Raw genomic sequence first — 23,538 nt, 5'->3', positions numbered from 1 at the left:
AAAATAAGAAAGTGTAGTACGAGTGCAAATAAGAACTTTCAAGTAGTAGAGACCAAATGACTAAAAAGTTGGCAACTATAGATCCCTGTATCCATTCAACAATTAACAAAATATATACAATGTATACTGCATTGCAAGCTTTTAAAAAGGCCCAGATATGACAAATTAAAAAAGCATTTAAAGTCGAGGGAAAATCCTCAACATTTCATTAATATATATAGCACTATATTTGCAACATTTCCATAAAGTTGCAATGGTTTCTAGTAGCAAATTGTAAGAAAGACAGACTGTAAAACAAACAAGATGCTGTCACAACGACAGCAAACCGGTTTTATTAGCATTTATGTGTGTCCTGGCAATATCACAAGAACCATTACTGATGATTGGTGAAAGTGAAAATCGTCAATATCAAATTTGACCTCTATTTTGTCATCAGTATCAACATATTAAAATTTGAAAAGCTTAGATTGAATGGTTCGTGAGTAAATGCGACAACGTGAATGGAAACACCATTTTACGATCTTTCAAGAACCATAACTACTGAACGGTAAAATTCAAAATCATCAATATTGAAGTTGACCTCTATTATGTCATCAGTAACAACATACTAGTATTAGAATTTGAAAAGCTTTGGTTGAATGGTTCATGAGAAAATACACGGACACGACTGGAAACACCATTTTTCAATCTTTCAAGAACCATAACTCCTGAACGGTAAACGTCAAAATCGTCATTATTGAACTTGACCTCCATTTTATCACCATTAACAACATATTAAAATTTGGGAAGCTTTCGTAGAACAGTTCGTGCGTAAATGCACGGACACGACTGGAAACGCCATTTTCAATCTTTCAAGAATCATAACTCCTGAACGGTACAAGTCAAAATCGCCCGGGCGGCATTATTCAACTTAACCTTCATTCAGTTGTCAGTAACAACATATTAAAATTTTAAAAGCTTTGTTTGAACGGTTCATGAGTCAATGCACGGACAACATGTGATTGCCGCCCGCCCGACCGCCGAGCATCCCCAAATCAATAACCGACATTTTTGTCACAAAAATCCGGTTAAAAACTTAACTATGAGCAATGAACCGTAGAGAGGAGTCAGGGTAAAAAAACATGCCAGACAGACCTGTACATCGCAAAATATGTTCCAACAGCGCTATATTACTGTTGCCTTTATTCATACACCAAATTTAGTCGAACTTTTGCAGTGTTGAAAACTGACCAATACATAAAAACTACTTTAACCACGAAACCATTTAAATTGAGGAAACGCTCACTTCACACCTGTTAGTTGGACATGTACACCTTCAATCATTTCATACACAAAATAGTGAACTTTTTACACAGTATTAGAAAAACAGACTTAAACACAAAAACGTAATTAAAATCACTGAACCATGAAAATGAGGTCAAGGTCAGATGACACATGCCAGTTGGACATGTAGACCACACAATTCCATACATCAAACAACTTATACCTATTGCTCATAGAAACTGAGATATGGACTTGACCACGAAACTTAATTTTGTTCACTGATCCATTAAATTAGTCGAGGTCCAAAGAAAAAGAGGGTCGAAATAGTCCAGTGGGACAGTACAACTCGGATCGAAAATAAACTGACAACGCCATGGCTAAAAATGAAAAAGACAATTAGACAAATAATATTACACATGACACAGCATAGAAAACTAGTCCAATCAAAAGTTTCAAGCTGTCACTGAACCATGAAAATGAGGTCATGGATAATTAATTTGACACACTGAAACTTTGTTACATAAGATATCTGCATACAAGGTATGGAACGTCTCAGTTTTCAGGATACAGGTAATAGACAAAATGGCAAATAAATTGGTAAAAAATTGCCATTTAAGGGCAAGAACACCTCAAAGGACATTTGGGTCATGTTCACATATTTGTAGATCTTGTTTTGCTGCTATTTTTTGCTATTTGAGTATTTTTCTATCTTTATCATTTTCCAAGAAAAAATAATAGTGAAAATGCAAAAAAAAAAGTAAGGTCCTAAAGATAGTCAACAAAAAATTTAAGAAATAATGACTTATTTGTAGATCTTGCTGTTGATCAATTTTTCTATTTTGGTAAGTATTTGTCCGTTTGTCTTTTAGTTTTTTAGCCATGGCATTGTCAGTTTATTTTCTATTTAAGAGTTTGACTGTCCTTTGGTATCTTTCAAGCCTCTTTTAAAGGTCACAGGTACTTATAAATGAGACATCAAGGTAACAAGTCTGATTTGGACAATTATAATCCTAGTACCTTTGATAACTTGGACAAGTAAGAGCCACCTATGTCATTACTGGGTTGATGCCACTGCTGGTGGAGATTTAATTCCCTGAGGGTATCACAAGCCCAGTAGTGAGCACATTTGTGTTGACTTGAGTTATTGATATGTTCATAATAACAAATTAACTGTTAACAAAACATTGAATTTTTGAATACTAAGGCTTTTTTACCTCTGGCATAGATTACCTTAATAGCTGTATTTGGCAAAACTTTGAGGAATTTTTGGTCCTTAATGCTTTTCGACTTTGTTCTTTATTGGGCCTTTTAAACATTTTTTGATTCCAGCGTCACTGATGAGTCTTTTGTAGACGAAACACACATCTAGCATATATATAAAATTTTAATCCTGGTATCTATGATGAGTTTATTTTCTGTAAACCTATTTTACAGGAATGACATTGATTTCTTCTAATATTATTTACTTTATACAGTTTGTAGAAATGTATTACTCAGTTCAGAGAATAAAAAACAAAGGTATCTACAGATTAATTTACTCATAATTAGTTGTCAATTTTTCTAAAGACATAATTTAACAATATTGGTTTGTAGAGTCTATCATATTTTTCTGATATGAATGTTTCAACAAAATTCATAACCATCAAAAGTCACATAATGTTACATAAACACTGATTTTATAATTCATTTGAAGTAGATTTGGATAAGATTAAAATATAGTCACATTACATTCAAATACATATCAGATATAAAACAATTGCAAGCAAGAGGTTGTCCATGCAATTTTACAATGTCTTAGCATAACTTCACCAATAATTAAAGTTTTGAAAGCAGTTAGGTATCTGACAGATCTGAAAAGTGCTTACACTTATCAAGTCAACACTTGTAGACTGTAGACAGGATTGTCTAGTAATTCTATTTATTCAAACTTATTGCAGTAGCAAGCAGAGCGCCTCACTCCTAGAGTGAGACATAAAATAACCAAACACCATGCATACATTTTAAATCATTCATGTAACAACATATGATTCATTCCCTTAGTCTTACAGTTCATTATGAGGTCATGATATGGGGATGATACTTTTAATAAGTGAAAAATTAGCCTTTGCCTTTCACATTGAATACTTTCAGTTTTACTTTATTTACCATAATGCTCAAACAAACAAAAATGAATTAAATATGTGTTCTGATATGTGCACAAAAACCCAGTTATTTAAGTGTAAACATGGTCACAATTCAACATTTTTTGGTGTCCGTCATATCAAATTATTTGTTAGTAGTCATGGTACGTGTAGTAGGTGTAACATATACTTTAAAGTTATGTGTTTGAAGTATTTCACTGATTAATTTGGAAAATACTAAGAGTGCATGCATGTAAATTATTCACAAAACAAATAAATAGTTGCTATAATTTTAAGAAAGGACTTTGATTACAAGGTTCCTACATTAGAAATAAAAAATATCCAAGTACATTTTATTTTCACTTCTTTTTCTTCAGTTTTTCAAATCTTTTTGTTAAATCATCAAAGTCAATGTCCTCTCCACCTGCTGATGATGTCCCCACAGAATTACCAGGGTCGGGTAATGTATTATTAGGTACTGTTGGTAGATCTGGTAAATTGAAGCCTACATTAGGTGGGGGTCCACTGGGTGCACTATGGACCTGCTTCTTTGGATCTTCACCTAACCAATCGTCATAGGATGGTTTAGGTGGTACTGCTCCTGGGTCCACAAAACCCCCTGGTCCAATTGGTCCTGACTGAGGAACTGGTGGTGGAAATCCACCTGGTTGATTATGCTGAAATATAGTAAATTGTATTAAAATAACATTGTATGTAAATGTACTTTCAAAGAAAAATTATTAGGAATATTAAGTTTTAACCTGCATAATGTTCAATGTACTGGTACCTGAGTAACATATATAGTTCATATTTTTGTCAGCTGTGTATGATCATGTTTGATTGATTGTTGGTTGCTTAATGTCCAGTGACAAATACTTCATGCATGTTCAGGACAAATGACTGCTTGTGGTGTTCTTTTTTAAATCCTAAGGTTACGGTGTTGTTAAAATTTGTTTAAACCTCATTTATCCATCCATGCATCTAGGTCGAATAAACATTATATTATTGATTTCACTTCTATGCCTCCTGAGTTGTGAAAATTTTGTGATTTTTCCATTACAGGTACAACATGTATAAACATGTTAAATAACGGTGTATAATTTTCAATAGAAAAGGTCATACAAAAATGTTGAGTTTAAAATTGATCAAATGTACATGTACATGTACCTGCTGATTTCTACAGACAAATGAGACATGAAATGTGGCATGATTGCCAATGAGACAACAATCCACAACGACTCTTTCAAACAAAATTTGCCCTAATTTCTTTCCAGCTGAGATTGTTATCCTCCAATACACATGATACATGTAGGTGGATGTGAATAGGAATAGTTAAACTTTTAATAACAATTTTTCCCGCTATTTCTTACCTGTTGAGGTGGATATCCTCCACCTGGTGGAGGAGGATAGGCAGGATCTTGTGTGACTCTTGGTGGATAAGGTGCTGATGCTGATGGTTGTATCTGTGGCACACCCATGCCACCTCCTCCCCCTCCTCCCCCACCACCACCGCCTCCTCCTTTCTTCTCATCCAAATCAATCAACAAGTTCTCTGCGGCAAATATTTCATCTTGAGCCATTACTGAGGGGTCAGGTTCAAATGGTACATTATATGTCTTGGCTATTTCAATCATGTATCTTTCTATCAAAATCTTGGGTGGTGCTTGAACTCCTAATTTATGCATCACTTTTTCATTAACATTGTTCAGTTCATTTGTTCTACAACTCTGAGCAAACTCTTTGCCATATTTAGCTGATAGCTGGTCAGCAACAATTTTTAATTCTGGAACATCTGCTTGTAATCTTGGGGTTGCCCAGATTAGTGTTGCTATTGGCTCTTCCAAACCAGGATCTAGTTCTCTGTAATGTCAAAAAATAAACTCGTGAAACATATATTTCATTGTTTACGTTAAAGATAAATGAATCGCTGTATACTTTTTTTGAAAGTAGAAATAGTAGAAACAAAAAACGTCTAAAATACAGACAAAAGAATATAAAACTCAACATGGAATACTTAATAGAGGCAATTTATGAGCAACACCTGACAATCAGATGCAGAAGGACTAAATAACATTACAGTAACAGCATGTTGATGGTCATAAAATGAAAAGACCACTGGCCCTTGCTTCTATCCAAGGTCAATTTCTTTTTATATGTAGGACTCACAGGTGTGATGGGATCGCTGAAATGTGATGGACACACTGAAGTACTGTGGTTTACGCCGAAGTGCAATGCCAGGTATATTTGATACTTGATTTCTATTTTAAAATCAAGACATGCAATTATTATGAGATTTTTGTAAAAAGTTGTATATAAATTTACATTAATTATTGTCTACTAAAATTCTAAATGAAAGATTTTCTACATGTGGGGCCTTAAATAAAATATTGTTTGTTTCCCCAATCTCGACCGACCCTGCAAAAACAGTGCTACTCATAAAATTTTATTGTCAAAACTAAGTCAAATAGTATTTTTTTCATTTCCAGTTCCCTGGCTTGCCAGATTGTATGATATTGTTTAAGCTTAAATTTGGGAAAAATGAAATTATTTCCCTACCTACATGACCTACCTACCAACACCTGGCTTGGCAGGGTCAGGATTGGAGAAACTAACAATATATTAATTTAGGCCTGGACATCTTCATATTTCTATATAATTCTACATTAATAGCATTCTATCTGTTACATGAAGTTAATCATGTCAATCAAGTTAATGTACATGTACAAATTTTGTATATCAACACGAAAAAGCATACCAATACTGTATAGCGTCAAACCATTGCACGCACCTCAGTGTGACCATCTCAGTACATGTACCATAACATTCTCCAGCTATGAATATATGGATAGCCACTTAACCCTCTTGCTGCCAGAGGGACACATATGTCCACACCGGCAGTGCCGGAGGGACACATATGTCCATGGTTAAATTTATGCAAGCTTTTCATCAATGCTGTATATTTTTCAAATAAAAGATCGAATATTAAACAATGTTATGTTTTTCTTAAATGGGTCACAAATGTATTGGTCATTTTGTCGTGACGTCATATATTGAATGACGTCGTTATTTGGCATGTTACGTCAAAGACGTCGGGCTGTCGTATATAGCGGCATATGAAATGCAACCTTGAAAAACGGTCGGCAGCAAGAGGGTTAAGTCCTTCCAATGGATAGAAACAAGTGCTTGAATGTAAATACTTACTTTTGTGTTTGGATTAGACCAAATCGTGCCAACAGAAGGTCACAGTACATTTCTAGGAGTTCCATAGCTTCAACCAGGTAATCTTCTCGAACAATATGTTCTACCCTTATCCTTGCTCTATCATCTTTTGCTCCTGAAATGTAATCAGCTATTTCTTTTCTGGCTTTGGCAGCAAGTTCGGTCTTTTTCTTTTCAAGTAGTTTTAAGCGATTTATCACCAATCGTAGATTGGTTTTCAGTTTGTTGTAATTTGCACTACTGCTAAACATTTTGTCTAATGCCTTTAAAGTGATTTCTAACCACTGTGTCACAGTTTTATTTCAACATGTATATAGAATCACAGTCACACGACTCTGACAGGATTTGTTTGTGTTTGACGTCACTTCCTTGTTTATCGTACGAAAATGACAAAAATATATCATAATATTTACGTAAAATGCAATTGATTGTAGATACATAAATATAAATTTAAAATTTTATTTCTCAATCAAATCTATCTATCAGAATATATCATAAATCATAAAAAAATAATTACGAAGATAATCTTATTTTGGTTTATTTTGGTTTAGGCTAATACCGAAAAGATCAGCAGAACAGTAGTCTTAGATTTACAGGTTTTTGAAAATATTATAAACATGCAGTGATTAACAAATATAAAGTGATACTTTTCTAATTTAGGGGGTTTTAAGATAAAAACACTGAGCAGAAAATCTAAATGAATAAGATGATACAAAAATGTTTTAGACACAGGTCTAGTCTAGAACTCAACATAATTTATTATTTAGAGTCAGTAGATATTAGTGTTTATTGATATGAGATATTGTCTGACTTAATATCTGCAAATTTCCATATGAATGGGGTCTCAGTGAGAAAGGTTTGATCCGGATCCTGCTTATTGTTAAGTGAGTATCCTGTCTACCTCTAGTCCAAATAATTATGACTTCTTGAAAGGCTAGCTAGCAAGTCGTCAAAGAAAAAAATTATAATAGCCTTTCAAGACATCATAATTATTTGGACTAGTATACCTCCCGCTTCTCATTGCTATAATAGCACATGTCATTTCCTGTATCCCACCAGACTTCGTTTCCCGTTTTCACGCTTAATTATTTTACTTTCATGTGTCACAATTAAAAAAAAATCTGCCAATCCTGCCTTGATCATGCTTAATACCCCCAATGAGACCCATGCTCTTGAATGAGGTAATTACAATATTTTGTGCAAACATCTACATTGTGGATCTGCTTGATATGTAACTGAGAAATAACATAAAGAACTGCATGTTCACCAAATAGGTGTATTTACACTTGTACGCAAGTTTGTCCATCATTACATGCAATAAAACAGGTTCCCGTAAACTCTGACATGTTTGACAGCTAGCAAATTAAAAAAAAATTGATGTCACAATTAAAATATGATTGTTGTATGTCGTCATGACTCATAAGGTTATTCAGAGTAGATCTAAGGTCAATCAGAGACAATATTCGGCTAAATACCAAATTAAAGTGTAAATATGTTTATGCTTTCAAGTTCAATATGCTGCTGACTTTTTTCATCTTTTGTTTCTCATTTACTTTTATAAATTATAAAGTAATGTAATTGATAAATAGAAGAATGTGATAAAGATATTTATTTTTTTGTAGGTCCATGCTAGAATATTTATTTAGCAGATAATGGCATAAACTTATAATAGTTATGGCTGAAGGAAAAGGTATGATATTGAATGCATTAATATTATTGCTAACTTGTACAAGCTTATAGATATCAAACAATAGTAAAACTGTTATCTATACTACACTGTACATTTCAACCTTTAAATTGCCCTATATATATATGTTGGGACTATTATACTAACGGGACCAGAAACTGATCGGTCTGTTTTGATTTCATTGTCCTGATAGAGAATAATTGATTTTTAGTTTAGATTGATAGCTTATCGTGTCATGTTGTTAGTGTAATAGTCCTAGAAATATGTAAAAGAAAGCTCAAGCCATTATTGATATATATTCAAAACCGACTATAACATCAATACTGGGTATCAAATATATGAACAATTATAAATGACATAACGATATGGCATGAGCATGATAGTTATATGGAAACAACAGAAATGACTTATATGCATTCAAAATAGAGGTTTCTGTCTTTGAGCAGACACATGTAAAATGTACATTATGCAGGCTTAAACTGGGGTTTTATTTTTCAACCTACCTGAGCTTTTTAATGTAAAAAAGATGGCTAAGAATGTATAAAGAGGTCCTTCACTTTGACTCGCATCCTCTGATTTTGAACACTTTTAAACAAAGACAGTGGCCGATCCAGCCATTTTAAAAAGGGGGGGGGGGTTCCAACCCAGAGTAAAGGGGGGGTTCCAACTATATGCTCCCATTCAAATGCATTGATCTGCCAAAAAAAAGGGGGGGGGGGGGTTCCTTGTAAATTGTTCAATTCAAATGTACATTTATATTATAAGCTAAGGAATAAAGGAGACATTGGGAATGCATTAGTTTGATAGTAATTAACTCAATAACAAAGACAATCAAATAACGTCCTAAGTTCATCATCATAAGACATCTACACATGAAGACAAACAAAATATTGCCATGAGCACAAAACAAGACAGGAACAAGACAGAGACCCACCCCTAATTATCTGTCAAAAACATTTATGTCTTAAAATAACAAAAATAACAACACCAATATTTATAGATTGTTTTTCTCGCATGAGCTGGTATGGTGAAATGAGAAAAGTAATTGAATTGAGATGACCAATGATAATCTTTTCATAGCTATTTTACCTATGAAGAAGTGGTAAAATTCATTAGCCTCCTTTAAAAAGTTTCTAGCAATAATTTTCCATCTCAAGTGAGAAGCATGATATGAAATATTATCAAAGGAAAAATGCACAAAATAGCGATAAACAATAATATATGAAAAAAGATAATTGATGAGGATCCTGACTTGGGACAAATCAAGCAATTCATCAAATGAACGATTCAAAAAATGTTAGTTAAAAATTATAAAATTTATTTAGAAACAAGAATGTGTCCATAGTACACAGATGCCCCATTCCCACTATAATTTTCCATGTTCAGTGGACCATAAAATTGGGGTCAAAACTTAAATGTGGAATTCAAATTAAAAAGATTATATCGTAGGGAACATGTGTACTAAGTTTCACGTTGATGTGACTTTAACTTCATCAAAAACTACCTTGACTAAAAACTTTAACCTGAACTTCGCACTATCCTTTTCAATGTTCAGTGGACCATGAAATTGGGGTCAAAACTATAATTTGGCATTAAAATTAGAAAGATCATATCATGGGGAACATGTGTAATAAGTTTCAAGTTAATTGGACTTCAACTTCATCAAAAACTACCTTGACCAAAAACTTTAATCTGAAGCAGGACGAACGGACGCACAGACGGACGAACGGAGCCACAGACCAGAAAACATAATGCCTCTCTACTATCATAGGTTAGGCATAAAAATAGGTGGTCTATTATTTATGTTTAATACATTTACATATAATTTTCTAGGTGTTGAATATTTGTTGGAACAGCTAGACAACTTGCCACCTCCAAAACCTGCAGATTCCAATGAACAGAAAGTAGAACTATCTACAGGAAAAATAGGTAAAAAAGATGTTTATTCATGTACTGTAAACAAACTTATTTTTGTGGCTACTTAATTTTGTAATGAGTCCTTTCTAGAATATTTTCACGGATTTATAATCATGATTTGCAAAATAACTTTATGTAGTTAAAAAAAGAAAAATCCAAGTTTAACATGTTGAGGATGATTTATATTTACAGTTATTTTTCATATTCATGATGTTGCGAAAGTAAAAAAAAATGAATCACTCTTGAAAAAGAGTTGGTTTACAGTACATATATATACAGCTGGTAAACACATTCTACAGACCTATCCTCAACAGATGACCATAGTATATACAATTGTATCATCTAGATTTTTTGTTTAGGGGGTGTCTTTATGGCTGTGTCATAAAAATACTTAACAGCATTTGGTTACCTGTTGCGGGGAGAATGTCTAGCTCTCTGCATACTATAGAGCCATTTCATAAATTCTGAAGGATTCATATATATTGCCTGTTGCATAGCAATTATATAATTTCCACCCTTCATCCTAGTCCATCCACTTTACAAAAGCTCTAATTTGTCTTTAAGTTTGAACAGTTTTAATCTTGAATATTCATGAAACATTTGCCACTGGGCAATAAGCAATCAATTAATCGATCAAATTAAAGAACAAAGAATGTTGACTTTTCAGTTTAAGTTATTTTTGCATTCAGTTGCAATTTGGGTCATACCCATCACAAACATAACAAATCAAAAAATAAAAATCACAAAGATTCTAGTCCTTAATGAGATTCAAAGTAAAAAAGGCAGTGTTAATCAGTCAACAAATTATCAGTGTGTTGTGTAAGTTGGCATGTTGCTTAAGTTTAATCAATAGACTTACTATTGGCAGAAGATGATGGAATAAAGAAATTTTCTTTTTTTTTTGGTTAAATATTTATAAGTTTATGACTGCATTTATTAATGTGGATCGCCTTCAACAAATAATGAAGTCAAAATTCTAAATATGGTTCATGTACATGGTATAATATAATATTATATTATTTGTAAAATTATTTGAAGAATAGAAATGAGAGGTTATATTTGAATGTATATTGTTTGACACATTTTTGCATTAATAAAAGTATTAGTATCATAGTATCTGTTTTGAGATAATGAAATAATTCTGAGACAAAAATTGTAATGTATGACAAACTCAACAAATGAATAGATAAATAGTTTTAGATTTTTTGTACATTTTTTTACTATCTGGAACAGAAAAATCCCTAGAGGAACTTATGAAAGATTTCACTGGTCAGCTTGATAGTCTACCACCACCAAAACCAGCATCTAAACCTGTAGAGGGAGATCTTCAAATTAAAGGTAGAATTAAATATAACATCAATTTTGTCTCACCTATCGTGTGAATTTCTCCATTATGATGAGTAAAAGGATAACAATATTTAGTATGGTTCCTTGCAACATCTACATGTTTGCCAGATTGTGTTCACCTAACCTGAACCTCATTTTATGGATCAATGAATTATATCCAAGGTTAAAGTTACATGCACATGGCTAGGTCTTTTTCTCAGATTACTATTATATGTTGGAATGATTATATTAAGGAGTAGATATAGGAATGGCAGGTTTCATTTGACCTTGACTTCATGTTCATTGTTGAGTTTTTGTGTTTTGGTTTGTTTGTATGTAAAATAAGTACAAGCAACAGGTTAAAGATATCTTGTGTTTAAAATGATTGTACACTGTAAATGTCTGTCTGGCAGATTTTTTTTACCTTGACCACCTTGTCATGGGTATTTAAAAATGTGAAGTTTACGTGATACTTGTTTTGAAATCTTTATCTTCAAGACTTACAACATAATATCAATTATCAGTAAAGCAAGTGAGACATTTCAGCTTTTGCGCTTTTGTTTTGATTGATTAATTAATATATTGTAGTAGACTTGTTAACAAAATTATTTCAAAAATCAAGTAATTCTGTACCTATTGTATTATTTTTGTATCAATTAATAAGGACTTTCCCATATCAAAATATTCAGTTTAAAATTACTACACACTTATGGGATAGATTGTCACCACAATTACATACAGATTATGCAGGGATCAGTTTTAAATAAATTATTTAATATCAATAAAAAACCTACTGCAAGATTATTCTATAGATATTCATGAATTTAAGATAATTTTGGATAATATATGACTAACTATTTGTTACAGAACTTCCAGGACTTGAGAACTTACTAAACAGAGTGGCAGAAAACTTAGAGGGAACATCTAAATGTTCAGGGGATCAAACAACAGATAGTAAAGGAGAAGCTGCTGGAGGAGGAGGAAAAGGAAAAGGTAATCATTAATTGGAACTTAAATTCAATGAGACAGAAATCTGATAGCTCATCATAGCTATTACAAATTAGTATCTAAAGGTCAGGGGAAAATGTTCAAAGATGAATAGGTGCCTTATATCAAGTCTTAAGCAATTTAAATTAAGGAAAAAACATTTAAAATGTATTTCTAAAAGAAATATAGAAAAGATAAGATGTGATATGATTGTTTATAAAACAACTTTCCCCCAGAGACCACATGTATTAGAAGTTGATTTAGCAAAAATAAACAGGTCTTATTAGGAGTCTTAGATCGATTGAAAATAACTAGGTGCCTTTACCGGTAAAATGATAGAAAAGATACTAAATGGATTAAAATTTGAGATAACATTAAGATCAAATCTCTTTGATGATCATTTAAAACAAAGTGGATTCCAAGTACAAGAAAGTTGTATCCATGTGGCAAAATTTGATAAACCATCATTCACTATTGGGCAAAGAAAACTTTCTTTTGTATTTTTTGCTGTTAAAATATATTACACAATTCATGTTTTCCTTATATTATTATCTACCAACTTTTTAACTAAATGAGTTTATGAATGATTTCTTTATAGTGAGACATTGGAGTTATCTCCCCTACTACTACTGTTGGGGAAACTTGAATAAACTGAAGTTTTTAAATGAAAAAGAGAATTTATTTTGTTAAATATTATTGCAGATACCATAGAAGATATGTTAAAGACTTTAAATAAAAACATTAAATCTGGTGATTGGTTGAAAGAGAACACAGCTGAGAGATGGGTCCAAGAAAATCCAAAGCTAGCAGAGGACTATAAAAAGGCTGCACAACACTCTCCCAACAGCTGATGATAAAGACATCATAGTTTTAATTATTCCAGTATTCTGTATTTATTAGAAATAAATAAAAAAAAGTATCAATACATTTTCGTTCTATGAATGTAAAAATATTTCTGTTAGAAGTTTTTATTCTGGATTTGGACATTTTGCCTTGCATGTTACGTAATGTACTTGACCATGAGCAACTGGATCTGTTTTACATATGGTGTATTACATCAAATGATTATGAGGCCACTAGTTATTAGTCCCTACTGAAGAAGTCAAACAGGACTTTAGGTTTGCACTCCATCTGTCTGTCTGTCCATCCTTCAATTCAGCAAAACAGTTTCCACACATTTCTTCATGCTTGAAGATATTGATTTGATATTTGGTGTATTGTCTTATCATGACAAGTTACAGATCAATGTCAATTTTTTTTCTGGTCTGATTTTTTGTGTGCAGAGTTATGGTCCTTAGACTTTGAAAAATCTTTTAAATGATCAATTTTCTGCATTTTATTACATCATGCTTGAAGAGATTGATTTGAAAATTAGTATATATTTTTGTCATGCCAAGTTACAGATCAAGTTTGAATGTTGTTCCATTAGGATGATTTTGTGCAGAGTTGTGGTCCTTGGACCTGGAAAATTCACTTAAATAATCAGTTTTCACTCACTTGCCAAAAAGGCTATCATAGTGGCTTGTGGCTGATATTTTACGATATCAATGTGTAGAAAACACGATAATTTATACATACAATGTAGCTGTATGAGTGAAAGACATGTAATCAAAGTAAGTACATTTATTAATAATTTTAAAACTGATTTGTGGCTAGAGTATATTGATAAGGCAGAATTAGTCATGGATATCCTATTTTATGATATAAGATTTGGATGTTGTTGTTTTTGACAAATAAAGGTCAACAAAACAGAAATGTACATATTTACAAAAAAATAAGTAAAATCACAAAAAAACTGAACTCAATTGGAAAGTCCCTTATCGAATGGCAAATCACATCAAACAAATGGACAACAACTCTCATATTCCTGACTTTGAACAGGCATTTTCAAATGTAGCTAATCAATCACTCAATAAGATTTACTTAAGTGTCCTGGTCGACCTAAGCACTTCCTGTTTAGACCCTTTGAAAAATTTGTTTATACTTGTTTTGTATAATTGACTTTTGGAACTATTGATCAGAAGTATACCTGATGAGGGTAAATCCACAAAACTTGGATATCATATATTTAACCTTCTGTTTGCCTTTGGCCACTTAAATCTGAATAAGATATAGTTGATGGACTCTGAGGGGAAAATACTCTTTCTATATTATTGTTGTGTCAAAAATTATTTCTTTCATTACTAATTTATGTTTGCACAAAGTCTAATTTTTTTGCCCATTGACCCCCATTTTTCTTGAAATTTTTTTTTGCAGGTATAATTATAAGCCATTTGTAAAAGTCTTAAAAAAGCTTATTCATTTTTTAATAGTTTTTGAGAACTTAAACTTGTCAATGATAAAGCTGTGAAAAATCAAGAGAGAACATTTTCCAGCCAAAATTTCAATGACTAATATTTTGAAACTAGCACATATATTTTTTGCTTTTTTGATTCCTTAACTAATCAACTATCAATATATACTAGTTTTAAAAGCGATTTATTTTGAAACTGAGTAGCGAACTTCCGTAAGTGACAATAAAGACTTGTTAAGTTGTGCATTTAGGTTCTTCATTATGACATCTTTTAATTGGCAAACATCTTTGTTAACAGACATGAGATTTAATTTGTTATAATTTCAACAAAATAACAATTTCAATATTTATTTTGGAGCACAATTTTTGAAACGTCCTGTTTGGCACATGATACTGGTAAATTCTGTTAATGAAATCTTTCCATCTCCAGTATTGTCAGCCTCTTCAATCATTTCTTGTATGATTTTATTTGAAAAGTTTAAGTTTACACCCTCACATATTTGTTTAAGATCAGCTAAAGTCAGAAATCCATTTTCCTCTGTGTCCATTATTTTGAAAGCCTACAAAAGAAAGACACATTTGTACTTTAAATATAATTTAAAAAAAATGTGTAATGTACAGTTACTTAGTATACTGCATCATATTTCCTTTGTTGTTTTGTTAATGAGCATGTGTTACATATGGCTAGGACTAATAGATCTCTTGCTATATAGATGTAAGAAGATGTGGTATGAGTGTCAATGAGACAACTCTCCATCCATGTCACAATTTGTAAAAGATAAAACCATTATAAGTCAAAGTATAGCCTTCAACACAGAGTAGTGTCCACTGAACAGTAGGCTATAAAGGGGCCCAAATATGACTAGTGTAAAACCTTTAAAACGAGAAAATCAACAGTCTAATCTATATAAAAAACGAGGAAACACTTATGAACCAAATCAACAACAAATACTACAACTGCTGAACATCAGGTTCCTGACTTTGCTATGCAACCATACTGGTAATATTTTGTTTCCAATAGAATTTTGTCTTTTGTAATTTGATGTTAAACAACTTTAAAGGAGATTATTGTAACTGATTGATTGTTGTTTGCTTTATGTCCAGTGGCAAATATGTCAGGCATGAACAGAATGATATTGCTATATACTTAATCTTACCTGAAGTATTTCATCATATGGATCAGGACCTTCTCCTTGACTCTTTACAATGAAATCTAGAAAGTTTATAAATGTCACTCTGTCTTTAGGTGGACCTGCTAATTCACCTATGAAATATATTCATTTATATTAATATAAACTTTTTAATATTCCATCATCATAGCAGATGGTCAGTCCAGCCCTGGCCTCAGTGACTCTTTTTTTTTTTTTATTGTCAGTGACAACAACAACAAAAAAGAGTCACTGAGGCCAGGGCTGGACTAAGCAGATGGGATCATTATATAGGATATTCTTTTTTACAGATGTGTCATAAAGTTGTTCTTGGACACACTAATTAAGATTTATTAGAATTTCAAATGCTTATTGAAATCTCCCTGTAATGAACAATGCCACAGAGAACCAAAGATCAATGTATGATGACACTACAAATCCTTGAGAGAACAGACAATTTTGAGATTGTGTGTTCTTTTGAAATTACTTTATTGTCCGAGTAGGACACTACAAGCTGCAAAAAAAATGCCTAAATTAATAATAATAAAAAAACAATATGAAAAGAAATGGAAGCAAGAAAACATTTCATCAAAATTTTCCAACAAAGAAGTTATATCTATACAATGTACAAAACAAGTATTTTGCAATATTTATTTAGAGTTATCTTCCTTTGTCCATAAATGAAGGTGAATAGATTCATGTGACAATTTATATAAATCAAGATTTTTCACTGTTTGATTGGATGTTTTCAAATAGCATTTTCACAAGACAATTAATATGTAGGGACAGTTGTCCCATAGATTGATATAGGAAGATGTGGTGTGAGTGCCAATGAGACAACTCTCCATCCAATTGACAATTTAAAAAAGAAAATCATTATAGGTCAATGTACGGCCTTCAACATGGAGCCTTGGCTCACATCGAGCAACAAGCTATAAAGGGCCCCAAAATTACTAGTGTAAAACCATTCAAACGGGAAAACCAACGGTCTTATCTATATTAAAAAAAACTGTAAATCAATATCTTAAAAAAGCTTAAATATTACTAGTGCTCTATAGTCCTATTTGGTAACTGTATTAAATACATACTTATCATTTCATCAAACACTACTTTGGTTGCTCTAAATCCAAGCATCTTTGCTATTCTTTTGACATCTCTTGCATTTATATATCTGTTAAAAATATAAGATAAATATATATAATAATTTATACTATTTTGCATAATACTTTTCAGTCTATTCTTACAACAAACTCGATTTATTTTTATAATATTAATTCAAGTCGTTTGTCTTTTTTAAAACACCTTGTACTAATTCTGTTATTTAGTTCATTTTATTTACCAGACATGTTTATACCACATGGATTTTTTAATATTTAATGTGCTAATGAGTTTATTTTAAAACGTCTGTGTTTATAGTATGCATGGATATATCTGTATGTAAAGGGAGACCATGTTGATGTAAACATAACAACTAAGAAACATGAACAGTAAAAAATACTTCTAAAATGTCAACCTACAGACATCAGCAATAGAAAGTTGTATGTACCAACTATAGGACAGAAATTCACTGGGTTAACAAAATGTCGTTTTTATCGTTAAAAATTGACAAATATTTCTGAAACAATTCTGAAACGGTAGCCGAAAATGACCGTTTGACGCCTGACGGTATATATGGCATTCCTATCCTCCCTTTGGTGAATCTTCTGTTTCACATAATGTCATTTGCGTCTAAACCCTTTCAAGCTAGTATCTCCGAATGTTTAGAGATAGAGGTGCTTTAGAATAATACACTGTTTTGCATTGGCACTGACATACTCTTTGAAAGTACAAAAACTAAAATATAAAGTTAACTTTGATGATGAGATTTTGAATGACGATAGGTACATCAATATGTCATGTAATGTGGTTGAACTAGTTACATGAAAGGTACTTCTCATTTTTATCTTGAAAAGCATAGGAGACAAAGAAAGGTATAAAAACATGAATAAGCCTTTATTTAGCTCTATGAACGAAAATGAGTAAATATGGTATGACTGGAAATACAACTCATTTATACGATTAAAAGAGGCTTTTGAAACACTAATATGTTTTACTGTGCGTATTGTTGTGTGTTTGTTTTTCCACATTGGCTAGAGGTAAAGGGGGAGGGTTGAGATCTTAAAAAAACATGTTTAACCCCGCCGCAATTTTGCGCCTGTCCCAAGTCAGGAGCCCATGGCCTTTGTTAGTCTGGTATGATTTTAAATTTTAGTTTTTTTGTATATAATTCGGAGTTTAGTATGACGTCCATTATCACTGAACTGAATATGCACAATTGTTAAGGGTCCAGCTGAAGGACGCCTCCGGGTGCGGGAATTTCTCACTACATTGAATACCAATTGGTGGCCTTCGGCTGTTGTCTGCTCTATGGTCGGGTTGTTGTCGCTTTGACACATTCCCCATTTCCATTCTCCATTTTAACTATAGGTAATCGTACAACCTTTAACAGTGGGCAAAACTCACATTGAGTTCAAAAGGTCTTAAGGGGGCTTGCGGGTCTAAATCATTTTTTTTATTTAATATAGGATTTCTCTATATTTTTCTATAAATGAACTTTATCTTATACCTAATGGAAAAATGAAATAAAAAAATGGGGTCACCGTGCATTTACGCTCACAATCTGCCTTTGAAAAAAGTATACATTTTTGTTAATGTCCTTTTTTTCTGTTGAACTAATAGGAGAAATATTGGTAATATCGAAATAAAAAAAGAACTTACAGAAATTGGTTAAATTTTACAATTATTCAGTTTGTGAACAGCCTATTCGAAAACAACAATTAAAAATACAGGTCACCGATGAGTTAAAAAAGATATTTCATTTTTAGAGCCAGAAATTGCATTTTGCACAAAAGGGAGATAATTTGGAGCTTTTTCAACGATATCCAAATTTTAAGTCATCTGGGGCCAACATGTATTGATTTTTTGGAAAAATTCTTGTAGCATAAGATAAAGTAACAACTACTAAAGGTAATTAATAAAATTTGTAAAGAAAAATGAATGTTTGATTTTTTTCTGAAAATTTTATACCCGCGAGCCTCCTTAAAGGGTACGGGATACGAAATCAGAAAAACGTAAACCGAACGCAATCAGTTTAAGCTTCAGACACTGCCTTAGCTTAAAGGATCTTAAAAAGTTTATACCACTTGCTTATTACTGTTATTTACGATACTAAGATACAATTTTAGTATCTGTGTAAATGTATATGTACACAAAATGTATGTCTCATTTTAAAAATTAAAATTGCATCAAGTACAAAAAAATCGAAATAAATATAATGACCTACCCTTTGCTCTTCATGTCAAATAAATCAAAAGCTTTTTTGAGATCTTCAATTTCTGACCACGACAAAACCTTTAATATATGTTCAGGAATTGTTGAATTATCTTCTGGTTTGAATATGAATGTTTCCACCATTTGTTTAAGTTCTGGGTTATCTCTCCGAATCAAAATTCCCATTTTCTCTTCAAGTTTTCTTCTGATTAATGCTGATTCTTCTCTAAAATGTCTCCGCTGCTTCTTCAGAGCGAAAAATTCTTCATCGTCTGTTATTTTCTTAATGGCCTGCTTAGCTTCATTTACACCAGCATTTAATTCTACTCCTTTTGAAAGTCTTTGTCTCTCCAAATCATCTTTATTTTTTCTGCATAACTTTTTATATTCATAAGTGCGCCATTCCTCCTTAAGTGAGTCTGCTCGTTTCATTTTTTCTAATTCTCTAACCATCTTTTCTTTTGAAGATAATTCTGGTGTTGCTGGTTTTTTGGTAGCTATTGGAGGATCACTTGATGGAATAGATACTATTTGTTCATTTTGAGTTTCGCCTGTTGGTATTCCTATAGCAGTATTATCACTTCCAGTTTCTGTGTCTGCCTGTTCACTACTAGAAGTTACTTGTCCTTCCATGGATGCTAAAATATATTGTATTTCTTAGAGTGAAAAATTGACGTGTAAGCTGACTTTAAAAGAGATTATCACATTAATATTTTTCCTTGGCTCATGTATTTACAAATATTCATATAAATGAAAGTACATCAGATGTTTTATTGTTTAAAACAACTTAAGCCATTTAACGGGTACAGTCCGATGGAAAGGCCCACACAGAGTCAGTACTCTATTGTTAGGAAACTCTGAATGTCTAAACTTCCTAAAAGCCCGCTTTTAAATATAAATTCGAATGGCTCTAATTAAAACAGTGGTGCCAATTAATGCAAAAAAAATATTTGATCTTAATTAAGTCTTAATTTGGACTATTCAGGAGTACTCCGTTTAATCCCTAATATAGAAACGATATTTACTAATTGACTGTTGATATTACTAATTAAACTTTCAGCAAATTACTGCATCAATGGATTTGAGAGAAAAAATTGTAACGCAATAAAAAAAACACCTATATAATTTCACCTCTTAATTAATGTATTTTGGTTGTTTGTTACGTTTGGGTTAATGTTTCATTGATATATACCATACGTCTTCTTTTATTGGCTCCCTTGGGCGGTGTTGGTTGGGATTGTTCTGGGGGTGGGATAAAATTGTAAAGGACACATCTCCATTAATCCTTATGGAGTGTACATGGATCCGCTGTACCCTTGAAGTCAATCAAGGGGTGCGTCTAAATTGGCGGAATCTCGAGTACATACATACATACATAGCAATAGCTAAATAACTGTGGAGAAATGTCATGGATGTTTTGGAATGTGACGGACTGCATTTCGGACGATGAGTAGACCCCTTCAAATGACTAATTGATTGACTGTTATATAGTTCTAATGAAATGACGGTGAAATTCGGACTGCCCACCACAAGTGCAATCTTAAAATATCAGAAACTTATTTATGCAGCAAGGTCGATACTGCACATAGAAACACATATACTAGGGGCGGATCCAGCAATTTAAAGGGGGGGGGGGTCCCAACCCAGGACAAAACTTGAAAAGGGGGGTCCAACTATATGTCATTCAAATGCATTGATCGGCCCCAAAAAAGGGGTTCCAACCCCGGACCCCCTGGATCCGCAAATGTATACAATTGATCGGTAAAGAACATAAAATACAGATTGATTTTAAAAAAGAGACACACAAAGAGTGTTCATCTTTATAGTCACTAATACATATTCGACGATATTTATTATCCAATACCCATCATATATATATTGGAAATAAAGAAATGTTACTAGTAAAAGGGTAAACACAAACTGGCAATGATGTTGTTATGTCCCTAAAAAAGAAAGAAAGAGAGATAGATAGATTGTCAATGTTTATGTATCGCATCCTTGTCAACACACACTTACCTTTAAATATGTAAATTCACAGAAAATTAGTCATTAAAACTAGAATACATATATTTATTTATCGAATCCAATAAAGTGTATTGAATGCTACAGTTAAAAATCGATGTTCCAGTAGTCTATTATTGATTATCATATTTTATTCTTCTAGCATTTCAATAATTGGCGAAATTAACAAAGAAGAATCAATGAAAACTCATGAAAGAATTACAAATTAAACATAATGTGAGATAAATTTGTTTGCTAACTTTAGAATTTAAAGTCGTGCATTGAACTTAATCTATGTGTCAATATACTAAGACCTGCTAACGGGCACCGAGATCTAAACATGCATTTGACTCTAGTTGATAAATAAAATTGTGTATGTATTATGATAGATTTAACAAGTGTTATAAACAAGCCAACACAACAATTTTTATTAAATTGTAATGTTGAACTAACTTACTAGTTCATTGATGGATAAAATAACGACTTCTTTTACTAAAACAATGAGCAAGATACCTGCTGAACGAAAGAATTGCTAAATGTCACATCTGATAGAATCATGCAGTACAAGAAATATCAGTATAGTTTATATATCAGTTAAAAGGCTAACAGTGACTTTGAGATGGAGAACTGCAATAAAACACTGTTTCTTATTTTGTGGTTTTTATGACGTATTGAAATTTCGTGCCATGAATAATACAACATATTTGATGTTTATCATCCAAAGTTTTTTGTCAGAATTTCATAAATATTTATAACAAATTCGTATTTTGAAACTTTCCTAATAAGTATAAAAAGATAGGGGAGGTACCAAGTACTAGTAGATAGTTTAAACTCCACAGTCAAAAGAAATTATTATAGCCAGTGCACACCCTTAAAAGAAACCCCCAAAAACAAACAAGAGCAGTAAAAAAAAAGACAGACGAATAGGTATAGAAAAAATATGTCCACAAATCAATTCATAGAAAACTAAAGACGCAACGACATATTTAACACGTACACCAATTGAAAGCAAAAAATCGGTGATGAGCGATGTCTAAATCTAGGAAAAGGTCAACTCTAAAAGTAGAAAATATTTTATAAAGACAGGTGAAGACAACAGCTGCTCTCTTTATTTTTACGGTTGTTTTCTTCAAATTTATGAAAATAAACGCACAAAACTGGTGACATTTGAAATAATAAATAACATGTTTACTACAGTTTGTAGATGAACTTTCATAGGAAGTGTTTCTATAATTATTTTCATAAAATTTACCAAAATAACATACCTTGTTCCGCCATTTTTAAAGTAAGTAAAAAATCACTTGTATTTATCACTCGCACTTTTATTAAAAATCATGAAATCATTGAAAGGAAATCATCTGTAAAGATATGCAATTTTTAAAGATCTTTACACAAACAAAATTGACATAGGAGATTTGTTAGCTTTGTTAGCTTGTTGAGAACTTTAACAATTTCCCCATTCAACTTTAAGTGTTGTACGTATACTGTATACATTTCATTATCAAAGTGAATATGAATGTCCTGACTAGAATATTTGATTAAATAATTTAAATGCGTGAAGATTTTAAAGTTGCTTTATATAATGTACGAAAAGTTATATATCTGACTGGAAAAATCTAGAAATAACAGCAGTTGTCAGTCTTCAGTCTCATATGTTGAGTTTATTTGGTCATGAATGTTTTTGTCTTTCTTTTTTGTTGCCATGGCTGTGTCATTTTTTTCGGCAAATTAGTTTAATTGTTCCTTTGATATATTTCGCTTTCTTTTACACGATTATATATTTTCTGATTTAAAATACGTTTCAGTAAGAGGAGCGTGTTTTCTCTATGTCTATGATAGCAAACAGTTTTATATAAGGGGTGGGGTTGTTAGGTGTTAGAAATATATGATCACATATTTCCCTATAGCTTGTCTTAGCCTACAGTTTAATTTTAATTCCCAGGAATATGAAGCTCTATAACGAACAAAACAACACTGCAACTTCAAAACAAGAATGGCATATCATAAACACATTTCATTTTCCAAAAACAATAATGCCATTTCAAAAACATATTGCCTCTTCAAAACAACAATGCCATATCATAAAACCGTTTCATCATTAAAACAACAATGCCTTATCCAAAAACACATTTATCGTATTATTTACACTTTGAAATATTATCATAAAATACATATTTCACATGGACACTTTTATATCAGTACACATTTAAATTTTGGTTACAATAATAATAAAAAAGGACCCTATGGGGGAAAACTCTTTTTGTCAGA

The 23,538-nt window shown here is 32.0% G+C and overlaps 3 protein-coding genes across 5 annotated transcripts; 1 reads left to right on the top strand and 2 right to left on the bottom strand.

The window, feature by feature from the left end:
• Window positions 1-3,742: 3,742 nt before the first annotated feature.
• Window positions 3,743-6,970, bottom strand: LOC134687604 (IST1 homolog). Its single transcript, XM_063548030.1, has 3 exons — window positions 6,585-6,970; window positions 4,754-5,243; window positions 3,743-4,060 (listed from the first exon to the last, which is right to left on the bottom strand). The coding sequence occupies exons 1-3, from the start codon at window positions 6,851-6,853 to the stop codon at window positions 3,743-3,745; spliced, it is 1,077 nt and encodes a 358-aa protein (XP_063404100.1). The 5' UTR covers window positions 6,854-6,970.
• A 148-nt stretch (window positions 6,971-7,118) lies between these two features.
• On the top strand, window positions 7,119-13,446 carry LOC134686334 (uncharacterized). 2 transcript variants are annotated; one of them, XM_063546005.1, is made up of 6 exons: window positions 7,119-7,198; window positions 8,225-8,292; window positions 10,123-10,218; window positions 11,440-11,544; window positions 12,400-12,525; window positions 13,222-13,446. In XM_063546005.1, exons 2-6 carry the CDS (start codon window positions 8,277-8,279, stop codon window positions 13,368-13,370), a joined length of 492 nt encoding a protein of 163 aa, XP_063402075.1. In that variant the 5' UTR covers window positions 7,119-7,198; window positions 8,225-8,276; the 3' UTR covers window positions 13,371-13,446. The 2 variants fall into 2 exon arrangements, with proteins under 2 accessions (XP_063402075.1, XP_063402076.1); XM_063546006.1 differs by lacking the exon at window positions 7,119-7,198 and adding an exon at window positions 7,362-7,486.
• A 1,700-nt stretch (window positions 13,447-15,146) lies between these two features.
• LOC134687603 (uncharacterized) lies at window positions 15,147-22,653 on the bottom strand. Of its 2 annotated transcripts, none has more exons than XM_063548028.1 (5): window positions 22,536-22,653; window positions 19,283-19,907; window positions 17,049-17,131; window positions 15,970-16,076; window positions 15,147-15,372 (listed from the first exon to the last, which is right to left on the bottom strand). In XM_063548028.1, the coding sequence occupies exons 1-5, from the start codon at window positions 22,546-22,548 to the stop codon at window positions 15,160-15,162; spliced, it is 1,041 nt and encodes a 346-aa protein (XP_063404098.1). In that variant the 5' UTR covers window positions 22,549-22,653; the 3' UTR covers window positions 15,147-15,159. The 2 variants fall into 2 exon arrangements, with proteins under 2 accessions (XP_063404098.1, XP_063404099.1); XM_063548029.1 differs by lacking the exon at window positions 22,536-22,653 and adding an exon at window positions 21,286-21,412.
• Between the last annotated feature and the right edge of the window lie 885 nt (window positions 22,654-23,538).

The sequence above is a fragment of the Mytilus trossulus genome, chromosome 10 (assembly GCF_036588685.1).
Source record: "Mytilus trossulus isolate FHL-02 chromosome 10, PNRI_Mtr1.1.1.hap1, whole genome shotgun sequence".
NCBI lineage: Eukaryota > Metazoa > Mollusca > Bivalvia > Mytilida > Mytilidae > Mytilus > Mytilus trossulus.
The sequence above is the reverse complement of the archived record's forward strand: the minus strand, read 5'-3'. Positions and strand labels throughout refer to the sequence as shown.

Bases quoted from the DNA above. Each gene is read 5' to 3' on its own strand.
- LOC134686334 (XM_063546005.1), top strand. The intron at 10,219-11,439 runs GTAAAAAAGATG...TATCTGGAACAG, and splicing joins ACTATCTACAGGAAAAATAG to AAAAATCCCTAGAGGAACTT. The intron at 11,545-12,399 runs GTAGAATTAAAT...TATTTGTTACAG, and splicing joins GGGAGATCTTCAAATTAAAG to AACTTCCAGGACTTGAGAAC.
- LOC134687603 (XM_063548028.1), bottom strand. The intron at 17,132-19,282 runs GTAGGTCATTAT...TATTTTTAACAG, and splicing joins TTTGACATGAAGAGCAAAGG to ATATATAAATGCAAGAGATG. The intron at 16,077-17,048 runs GTATGTATTTAA...TATATTTCATAG, and splicing joins AGTGTTTGATGAAATGATAA to GTGAATTAGCAGGTCCACCT.
- LOC134687604 (XM_063548030.1), bottom strand. From the start codon at position 6,853: ATGTTTAGCAGTAGTGCAAATTACAACAAACTGAAAACCAATCTACGA. The intron at 5,244-6,584 runs GTAAGTATTTAC...TTGACATTACAG, and splicing joins GGTCTAATCCAAACACAAAA to AGAACTAGATCCTGGTTTGG. The intron at 4,061-4,753 runs GTAAGAAATAGC...ACTATATTTCAG, and splicing joins GAGGATATCCACCTCAACAG to CATAATCAACCAGGTGGATT.